An 11,258-nucleotide genomic window follows, 5' to 3' on the forward strand; every position below is an offset into this window, starting at 1 on the left:
TTTGTCTTGTTTTGTTTTGTTTTTGAGACAGGGTTTCTCTGTAGCTTTAGAGCCTGTCCTGGAACTAACTCTTGTAGACCAAGCTAGCCTCAAACTCACAGAGATCCGCCCGCCTCTGCCTCCCGAGTGCTGGGATTAAAAGCGTGGCCGCCACCACCCAGCCAGACAATTCTTATTATAGTAAATAACGAAGCTTGTATTCTTAGTCTTCCAGAACACCAAAGGAACTCCTTTCTGAACCAATTTTATTACAGTAAATAACTAAGTCTATATTTCTAGTCTTCTACAATACCGAAGAGACTCCTTTCTGAACCAATTTTGAAATGCCAATTCTTTCTGACAAACTTCTGGGAGTCAGAGGGGATTCCAAGTCGCATAGATCGGCTGGGTGGTGGTGGTGCACACCTTTAATCCCAGCACTCAGAAGGCAGAGGGAGGCGGATCTCTGTGAATTTGAGGCTAGCCTGGTCTACAAGACCTAGTTCCAGGACAGGCTCCAAAGCCACAGAGAAACCTTAGCTTGGGAAAAAAACAAACAAACAAACAAAAAAACAAACAAAAAACAAGTCACATGGATCCCAAGGCCAATTCTCTACAGAGCTTGACGTCCCAATCCTCCTGCCTTCACCTGCCAAGTGCCAAGATTCCGGTGTGCCCACCTCACTTGGTCCATACCGTGCTGGGCTCTGGACAAGGGTTTTCTACACACTGCACTGAGCTATATCCCCAACCTTTCTCCATGTTCGCTTAAGGCAGCAGTTCTCAACCTATGGGCTCCCCTTTGGGGGCTGAGCGATTTTTTTCACAGGGTCATATACCCGCTATTCTGATATTTACATCAGATATTTACACTGTCATTCATAACAAAGCTACAGTAAGGAAGTAGTAATGAAATAATTTCATGGTTGGGGTCACTACGATAAGAGGAACTGCAAAGGGTGCCAGCACTAGGAAGGCTGGGAAGCGCTGATCTGAGAGGTTAACAGTGGGGATAGGAAAGTGGGGACCGTACTCACTGGTCCACACAACTGCTCCAAAACATCTTGCCAGGTGTACACATGTTCCCAGCGTCTAGGAAGCAAACTTTGAAGTCAGCTAACAGTGTGTTCTGAAACTGGTGGTGGCACACATTTGCAATCCCAGCACTTGGGAGGCAGAGACGGATGGATCTCTGAGTTCAAGGCCAACCTAGTCTACAAACTAAGTCGCAGGATAGCCAGGGCTACACAGAAAAACCTTGTCTCAAAAAACCAAAATCAAAAACAAAACCAAAAAAAACAAAACTCAATATTTACTTCAAAAAAATTTCTCACATTTTCACCTCTCATTTAGTATCTGACTTTCCCAATACCAAATAAATTAGACACAAAGTGTGTGTCGGGGAGGGGGTGACTGTCAGAAATTATCCCTCAAAAATATACTTGAACCCAGCAGTGTTGATTTAGTTCTGTTATTCTCATACTAATTTCATTTTTTCAACTGTGAGAAATCAATCATGAGGCAGCCACATATCTATGAAGCCTACCTTTCAATGGCTTTCACGCTGAGGCAGAACAAGTCCCTCTTGTAGTCTAGGCTCTTGGGAGTGCATTTGTACACGTAGCCGAGGTTCAAGGAGCAGCCTGTGCAGTACAGAGTCTCAAGAATGCTGCAGTAAAGAAATGACACTGCTTAGGGAGAAAGTAGCAATGCGTATGACAAAAGTCCTCCTTGCTAAAACCCACACGCTGAGGGCTGGCTAGACGGCTCAGCAGGTAAAGGTGCTTGTTGCCAACCATGACAACCTGACTCAATCCCCAGAACCCATATGGTCAAAGGAGAGTTGTCCCGACCTACAGAGAGACAGACACAGACACACGCACGCACACGCACACGCACACGCACACGCACACACACACACACACACACACACACGAATTAAAGAAATAAAAATTAAATAAAGCTCTACACGCCCTGAGTTGCTTCAGGTGAAAAGGAGCTATCTTGATGGTGATGTTTTCCTCTTGTGGCTTTCTGTTTGTTTTGGGTTTTGGTTTGTGGTTTGGAGACAGGGTCTTACTATGTAGCCCACCCCAACTTCAAACTTTTGTCAGGTGTCGTCCTGCTCCATCTTCCCATGGCAAGTGCTGGGGTGACAAGCAAGCGCCACTACAACCGGGTTCATCTGACTGTATGATGTCATATGTAAGGAAGAAGAAAAACGAGGGTAAGATGGCTGCAGGAGAATGCAAACAGCCACTCTAGGCCACAGGGCTCTGGACAGCAAATGGCAAGGACATGAACGAAAGACTGAGGCAGGGTTTCCAGAATCGATAGTCCTTCATCTCCTATTAAGACAAACTATTTGAAATCTGGAAAATCAACAAAGTCTACACATCCTTTACGATGTCCGACCAATCACCTCGGGTCATTAATACTCTAGGTAGGAAGGTAAGCAGTTTCCCCGCAATAACAGAGAAGGAGCATTCCCGGCTTTCAGGATACTAGGGTCTGCTGTAAACATCAACTCTGTACTGTGGCACAGAGCAGCAGACAAACAGAACCCAATACTCTGCTCCCCTAAACACAGTCACACAACACAAGCCCAGGTCAGGCCAGGAGTGGTGGCACAAAGTTTTAATCCCAGCACTCAGGAAGCAGAGGCAGGCAGGGTTCTGTGAGTTTGAGGTCAGTCAGCCTGGTCTACAGAGCGAGTTCCAGGGAAGTCAATATCCCTACAGGGAAACCCTATCTTGAAAAACCAAGAAACAAACACACACCCACACCCACTCCCCACACCAGTTTGCAATTCTGCTCTAATGGGAATCAGGCAGGTTTGCAGACTTTAGGAGAAAAGTTCTCCAAAGTTAGGATTCTTTTTTTTTTTTTTCGAGACAGGGTTTCTCTGTAGCTTTTTGGTTCCTGTCCTAGAACTAGCTCTTGTAGTCCAGGCTGGCCTCGAACTCAGAGATCCGCCTGCCTCTGCCTCCCGAGTGCTGGGATTAAAGGCGTGCGCCACCACCGCCCGGCTCCAAAGTTAGGAGAAGGCATATGGAAAGATTAGTCTGGCTGAGGCGTAAAGGACTCTGCTAGGAGAAAAGACAGCCCCACGCAGCGTTAACTAGGTTTGTCCAAAGAGTTCTATCCCCACTGAGCAGCTCTGCCTCATTCTGGTTCCTTATTAAATAGTTAAATACAGCTTCATAGTTTTCCCTCTTGAGACTGGGTCTTATGTATCCCAGGCTAGCCTTAATCTTGCTATGACTCTATGCTATGAATAATCTTGAACTCCTGATCTTTCTGCCTCCAAACTTCCAAATGCTAGGATTACAGGCGTGTCTCACCATAGCCAGTGAAGGGACTCTGGCCAGTTTGAAAGTCGCAGGCATGGCTCTAGTAAGCCTTGGCCCTCTCTCCCATCCCCTCTGCCTTGTTAAAGCTGTTAGATTACATTCCTGTTGTTGAACTAGAAGTCCAAACATCAGGGAGGAGTTGCTCCAGACACCACTCACAAAGCCTCAATTGATGCAAAAGCAAGAGTATTTTTATTCTGTCATGACAGGGTCTTTCAGGTTTGGGATATGAAGGACATCCGATAGCTGTTACAGCCCATCTTTTAAAGTAAAAAGCCACAGACACAAGGGGGGAACTTACTGGATTGGCTTATTCAAAGGGTTACTAGTAGTGTTTGGTCTACTCCAGGGCAGGAGAATAGCTGTGTGGTCAGGTGATAAGGGAGAGCATCTGTGGTCCATCCTGACCTTGGCCCAGTAACTAAATCAACACATCAGGAACTGAGTCAACATCTGTGGGTTGTATTTGCCTCAATTCCCAAAATGGACTTATGTTTGAAGATTATTCACAAGGACACAGGAGGATGAGCAGTCCAGCATGTGTGTGTGTGGGCGACTGTCCCTTTTCCAAGAGAGAGTGAGTGTAAGGTTTTAGAAAAATGTCTTAGGGTTGAGGGGGCCTACAAATGCTTTCAGAGTCTTTCACTGTCTTGAAAAACAAAAATAAATAAATAAATAAATAAATAAATAAAGTAATAAACCTTTAAAGAAAAAAAGCAAACAAATAAAAAATTCTGCTGCAGGAAGTCTTACAGCCAGTGGTTTCCCGCCTACTGGGGCCTGGCCTCTTATACCATACATGCTGATGTAGAGCTGCCTCCAGCCTCTTTTCTAGCCGCTCTTTCTGGTTGCTGGATTCGCTTTCTGTTCTCCATTCAAGCAGAATTCTGATTTGTGAGTTTACCCCTACATAAATAATCGTCTATTTCTCAATGCTGATCTAGTATGGGATTTCTTTTAAGCTTCCTTCCACATTTGGCGCCCAACGTGGGGCCGGACTCTACGCCTCCTGGGTGGACAGCCTAACGGCCTCGCCAGTCCACGACCCAGACAGTCTCCCAACCCTGCCTGCTTGGCTTGCTTTTATCTAAGCCATTTTTTGTAGAATCCCCACCACAGCAGAGTTTACTGCATGTGGCATCTTAGAAATTTCCCAAGTGCACCCACAACTGCTGCATTCCCTGGGCCGGATCCTTGCCCCATGGTGACTTGTGCAGCTTCCAGTTTCTGCTCCCTGCCCATGAGTTCTGGGTTTCTTGCTCCATGTATGGAACTGATTGAATTGCTTTTAATTTGTCAAGTAAAGCATATTTCTCAGTATCCTTCCACAAACATCTTAGTAGATCCCAAGTAGAAAACCCCACCTACACTGCCAATGATGAACAGGCAAATCTACATGCTGTCTATATCAAGCTTCATAATAATTAGGAGGCTACACAGTATCAAGATTGTTAATCAAGAAAAAGATTTAGAAAAACCTGAGATTTGAACTCTAAGGATATACTGATAATAAGTGGGTAATCTGAATTTTCAGAATCAACCACAACCTGTACAAAAGCTCGCATGAGCCCTCTCACATCTTGGTACCATTGAATGTGGTCTGTCTTCCCAAGCTGGTGAAGAAACTTAAGTGAACAGTGCATGGCCCGCAGAACTGGGGTCTCTTGAAGGTGACTAAGACTGGACAGTCATCATGGTAGAGTCCCAAGGACTCAATCCTGGTGGCGTTATAAGAGGGAAGCCAGAGAGATACCCACCCTCTAGTTTCAATCTGGCCACAGCACACTCTGCACCATCTGGGGCTCTGTCATCAAGAAGGCTACCACTGGACATGGCCTTTAGACAACATACCCCCAGAACCATAAGCCAAAGTGTAGTGGCATTTCATTTGTATTTTAATAAACAGAGCTTGCCTGAAGATCAGAGAGTAAATCAGCCCCACTGATCAGCCTTACAGACCAAGTAACAGTAAAAACACACCTTTAATCCCAGTAGCCACATTAGTTGCCATAGAAACCAGGCAGTACACACCTTTAAACCCAGTCCTAGAGTGGTTTATAATACAGGAGGAGACAGCTCTCGGGCACAGTCTCATTCTGAGATTCCTGGAGGCTGAATCACCATTTTCAAACTGAGGTTGAGGTGAGAGCCAGTGGCTGGCTGCTTTCCTTTTTTGATCTTCAAGTTGAACCCCAATTTCTATCTCTGAGTTTTTATTAATCGTGATTCAGCAAAGCAAGCCTCCCTCCTTTATAAGTTAGCATGGTCAGGTACTTCATCACAACCCACACTAATCCAGACCCTAGAATAATCTTGGGGAACAGCAGGGAGTGGGTAGCCACTATTAGACTATCATTAGCAGGACTGAGAAGCAATACCAGAAACCATAAATGACTTTAATCAAGGATCTGGCTCAATCATAAAGCAGGGAATCAGAAAAGCACGGGAGGCTACAGTTACCTCCACAACTTTAGCCTTCTGAAGCCCACCCCTGTGCTCTGGCTGACCACTGGAATGCCCCAGTCAGTCACTTAGTAGAAGACATCCCAAGGCCTGGTAACGATGGTACACACCTTTAATCCCAGCACTTGAGAGGCAAAGGTAAGTGGATCTCAGTGAGTTTGAGGCCAGGGTATTTTACAAAGCAAGTTCCAGTAAAGCCAGGACTGTTACAGAGAAACCCTGTCTCGAAACAAACAAACAAACAAACAAACAAAAACAGAAAGGACGTCCTAAAGCAATACAGCATTTCACAAGGCCTAGTGAAACCCAAGACAACTGACGGCAACACAAAGGGCACGTCTAGGTGACACAGTAAAGATCACTGGGTGAGGAAGGCAATTCCCTTCTCTAATCTCTACCAATTCTGATTACAAAAAGAGCAGCCTAGGTTTCACACCACACTGCTGTCAACATAGCTGTAAACTGTTCAGCATCAACAGACCTGACCACAGGCTTAGAACCCAGCACAACAGCTGTGAGATCTAATATCTGCTTTATCATAGTCTCTAGAGCTGCTTCTGAGCTGACTTAATGAAAACATACTAAGAGCGGACCTGGTCCACAGGCATGACAAATGGAGACTCGAGCAGAGAAGCAGAGAGAAAGGAGCACTGCAGAGGCAGATGGAAAACTCCAGCACCCTTACTAGAACCAGTGCCATAGCCTAGTGAGAGGCAACTCCTGAGCTAGAGAGATGGCTCAACAGTTAAGAGCACTGGCTGCCCTTGCGGAGAACCAGGTTCAATTCCCAGTACTCACATGGGAGCTCAGACAATTCCTAACTCCAGGGGATCCAATGCCCTCTTCTGACCTCTGAGGGCTTCAGGCACACATGTGGTGAACACATATACATAGCACTCATACATATAAAATAAGGATAAATAAATCTAAAAAAGGTGAGATTTCTAAGCAGTACATCTATCCGCCAGCAACATAACCTGTTATATCTACATATCCTCTTTCCTGATACCGATGCAATTTTCCTTGAGTTTCTGTACCGCTGAACTATACTTTATCCGAATAAGGTATTCTAGCATTATTAAAGCTTTAATGTCAGTATCACCTTTTGCTTCTCAGGGTACTACCTAAAGTTAGTTTCTATGCCTCAGCAAGACACAGTTCCTATTTGGGGCAGCAATTACAAAAGGCAGGACTTCCCACTCAGTTTGTTGAGGACAGCACTTGCAGCCACTAGATGACAGCCACAAGGGCTCTGTCCCCTCAGCCCTAGCAGTGGCCACACAGAACCGAGGGTTGCCGTGTCAGTGGTTGGGACTGGTTGTTTATGGCAGAGCCAGTCTGTCTGTACCCAGTGGCTGTGGCTGTGGATTCTGTGCCAGGACATGGGAGAGGCAGGCAGCACTGAACAGGGCTCCTCAGGCTTGGAGATTTTCAGATGCTCTACGTTTACTTTCCATTTTCTTCACTCCAAACCCAAAGCCTTAAATCAGTGTCAGCTACACCGTCAGAAACTTCCACCTTCCTAGCAGGGCTGTCACCACTGAATAATGGATATTTACTTCTTTTATGTGTTTGTTCAATTATCATGAAAAGTTACATCCCAAGCAATCTCAGAGAATCGTGTTAGACTTTTCCTTAAATATTTTCTCTACATGATATTCACATAAACACCTTACTTACCAACCGTCTTCACCTTTGCACTTGGACAGTTTCTGTTCTTTATCCACAGACACATTAGAGGACACACCTGGAAGAGCAACACTTGGTTAGCACGATCTGTTACAATACACCTGAGGGCAGAGAACTTTTAACTCTAACTTTTATTTTAGAACTCGGAGCAGTAGGGGAAAAAAAAGGACCAACTCAGAGCACTAGGGGAAAAAAATGACCCAAACACTGGGGTTGCCAGGGCATATACATGGTTCAACACTAAAGGTACAAGGGCCTTCTGGGAAGAGAAGGTGGAATAAGAACTACTTCATATCCTCTGAAAACTAACAGTACTCATAAAGTGAACAAAATTACCAGGGACATCAATGGTGGAGAAGCGCATGCTAGGTGGAGTGAAACTGGGCAGAGACCAAGGAAGATGGTCGTCCCTGTACTGCAGCACACAGCTCCTCTCTCTAAAAGTAACTGAGCAGTTCCCCGGCCACCAGACATCTTGTGCTTGAGCACCTCACAGCTGGGCCAGGGAAGCAGAACAAAACACCCCCAGAGGGAAACGAAGAAGCGGCATCATTTAGTCAATGTCTCCATGTCACCCCTTCCACAGTTTGCCCTGGTAACCTCCACACCCACATATTCAGTTGCTCTGGTTGGAAGCCGAGATGGAGTCCATGCATCTATTTTGGTTTTTACAGCTCTGGTGTCAGTTGTGCCTCACAAATCTACTCCACCCTGGAAACACCAGCACCCCCTCCCGCGGGACAACTACTGTAGCAGAGCTGGTTAGCCTCCTTCCCTCCTTGCCTGCTCCAGGAAAGCCCGTTCTGCCCCTCCTCTGCCCCGGGTCCACTCATCAGATAGATCCCCATTCTTCATGACAGTCTACGGGTTCCTTCATCTCCTGGACCCTTCTGAAGCTTGCATTTAGTTGCGCTTTGGCAGCACAGGCCTGGGATCCTTTGGGTCCCCTGGGAAGGGGGGGGAGGGGACAACGACCCAAGTTAGCATCTATGGATAAAGATTTTCCAGCTCCCAAACTTAACATTTCCTTGGGGACTAGAACGACACTGGTGAGAACTAAACAAGCAATTCAGGAATGGGAAAGTCACAATTTCTTTTCATTTTTATTAATTCATTTTTTGAGTGTTTTTCCTGCCTGCACGCAGCAAGTGCGTGTGTGGTGGCAGCAGACTCCTGTAACTGGAGTTGGCAACAGTCGTAAACCAGCCTGCCAGTGCTGGGAACTGCACCCTCGGCAAGTACTCGACCCCGACTCATCTCTCCAGTCCCTATTTTTTTTAATACGTTAATACATTAACTACTGGGGTTGAGAAATGAGTTTATAAATATACCAAGAAGGCTAAATCAGCATGTTGTGGCTGTAAATAAGATGTAAGTACTGAGCCAGAATCACACCTATAATCCTCACCACTTAGAAAGCTGACGTAGGACCAGTAGTTCAAAGCCATTCTGGTAAACACAGAAAACCATTTCAAATCAGGAAAAAAAAACTAAGAATTGTAAATGTCATAAACATGAACAAAGCTAAATAAAACACTCCAACTGGGGCAAGAGGGAACAGAAATTAATCTGAAAATTGATTAGTAACAATTAATAAAATTTAACCTAAAGATTAATCTTTTCTTGAAACTTTTACACCCTTCTGCATTGTTTAATAAATGCAAAGGGGGTAATTGCAGTGAATCACTATGGGAAACTTTATAAAAGACTCAGAATTATTAATATGGGGATAAATACACTCATCTAGTTTACACAGGTTATATTCTAAAACCTAACAACAGTATTAATACATACAGAAAGATAGAAAAGCTATTTAAAAAACGGAAAAAATGAAAGTCTTAACGTTATTTCTTTAAAACCCATAAACAAAATAAACCCAATATTATACTATATCAAAAATATCAACCCAATTTTAGGCTGTCCAAATTAACAGTGGCAATGCTAAACTTCTATCAAAGAGGCTAACAGGGTGGATCACTCCTAAAGAAATCGCCTACTCACTTAATCATCCCGCTGTCCCATGTATTATCTCACATTTTGGAGAAGAGAGAACTGAGGCACAAGCTGTCGGACAGTTAACCCAAGGACAGCTAAAGTCGATGGCGCAAATCTCCCCCCCACACACACACACCAGCAACTGTATGGTTTTAACACTTGAAGCTGTAAGGGCCATGGACTAATGGAGCCCGTCAGATCTGAAAAATCTTGACACTGCCTTGAAACGCTCGGTCACTTCTTTCTGAATGTCCACGACGATGCTCAACCGAGGCCCTTCTGGACCCGTCCCTCGTGAGCCACGGACAGGACTCCCCTCCTCCCCGTTTGCTCACGCCTCCCCGCCCCCCCACCCCGGGAAGCCCTCCCGCCGGAGACGACGCTACCGGCCCGAGCCAGAACTGACAGCTTAGAAGGATGCAGCTCTTGTCCTCCTGGCTGGTCACCCAGGTGAGCGAGTCGCCCAGCGGCCGGCGACAGCGCGCGCACAGGAACACGAGCGGGTAGTCCCCGGCCGCCACGGCCGCCTTCTCCTCGCACCGCTCCGGCTCCGCCTCCGACGCGAACGCGCTCGACATGCTCGCCCACTGCTGAAGCAGCTGGTGGCGTATCGAGCACTCTGACAACCGCTTCTCCAGAAGCGAGGAGTCGCTCCACTTGTCCTGGCGGTTGCCTGCACAGGAAGCAGGGTAGCAAGCCATCGAGCACGGACCCACCATGGATTACAAATCCGCCGCGCCCCAGAGGCCCACGGGAAATGCACAGATGCGCACGCGCGAGGACCAAGAGGCGGGGCTGCGCGCTAGGGGTGGGGCCTGAGGACCCGACAGCAGCTAACGCGCATGCTCGTCGTCGAGCTGGCGGGAGGTGTACTCCGCTAGTCAGCGTCTTGCGGTCTTCCTAGGCCCAAAAGCTGGGAGACCTCCGTCTGTGTCAGCTCCTTCCGCCACCGTGGAAGAAGTCGAGGGTCTCAAATGAGCTCACCTAGTCCTTCCCCACCGTGAGCCCGAGTGGACACGCCCGTGCGGGGTTAGCAGAGCTGGGAGATGATGGTGCTCGCCTTTAATCCCAGCACAGCAGAGACAGGAGGATCTCTTGAGTTCAAGGCCAGCCTGGTCTAAAGAGCTAGTTTAAGAAACCCTGTCTCGAAAAGCAAAACCAAACTTTACTTCCTACTTTAGTGTCTCTGGCCACTAGCAAAAAGTTTTGAATCCAAAGTCTTCAGGTTGACCTAGCCCCTCCACAAGCTGGGAACACACCAGGAAACTATTTTTGCCCTCTCTAAATATGACTTTAACTTTTTGTTTGTTTTTTGAAGCTGTTGTGTTGTTCATGCTGCCCTGGAGTTCATTATGTAGCCCACCCACAGTGACCCTCCTGCTTCAGTCTCCCAAATGCTGGGATTACAAGCCATCCTTTGAGTGATTCTTCCCATATTAAATGTGTTATTCTTTTTTAAAAAATGCTGCAAGATCCCCGCGGCAGTAGGCAGCAGAAATGCTGTAGGTCCCAAATGGTGGTGGTGGGCCATGTGGTGGCAGGCAGCGGACCCTGGGAGCAGCCAGTCCCAGGCAGAAATGGCTGCCAGTCCCAGAGCAGTGGTGGCGGGCCATGTGACAGCAGGCAGTGGGCCCCAGGCAGAGAAGGCTGCTGGTCCCTGAGCAATGGCTGGTTCCAGGCAGGGAGATACATGGCGGGTGGGCAGAAGACAGAAACATGGATAGACACGACATGCAGGGTGAGGTTGAATGTTTATTCAGGGGGTTATGGAGGAGGAAG

The 11,258-nt window shown here is 46.8% G+C and overlaps 1 protein-coding gene across 1 annotated transcript in view; it reads right to left on the reverse strand.

Moving 5' to 3' along the window:
* The window catches only part of Mis18a (MIS18 kinetochore protein A), a 14,952-nt gene extending 4,755 nt beyond the window's left edge, over positions 1-10,197 (reverse strand). The window contains exons 1-3 of the mRNA XM_005345344.3: positions 9,886-10,197; positions 7,476-7,542; positions 1,526-1,648 (exon numbers count right to left, since the gene is read on the reverse strand). Of these exons, the coding sequence (XP_005345401.1) occupies positions 1,526-1,648; positions 7,476-7,542; positions 9,886-10,180 (485 nt within the window). The 5' untranslated portion in view covers positions 10,181-10,197. The remainder of the gene's footprint in view (positions 1-1,525; positions 1,649-7,475; positions 7,543-9,885) is intronic.
* Between the last annotated feature and the right edge of the window lie 1,061 nt (positions 10,198-11,258).

The sequence above is a fragment of the Microtus ochrogaster genome, chromosome 2, assembly GCF_000317375.1.
Source record: "Microtus ochrogaster isolate Prairie Vole_2 chromosome 2, MicOch1.0, whole genome shotgun sequence".
NCBI lineage: Eukaryota > Metazoa > Chordata > Mammalia > Rodentia > Cricetidae > Microtus > Microtus ochrogaster.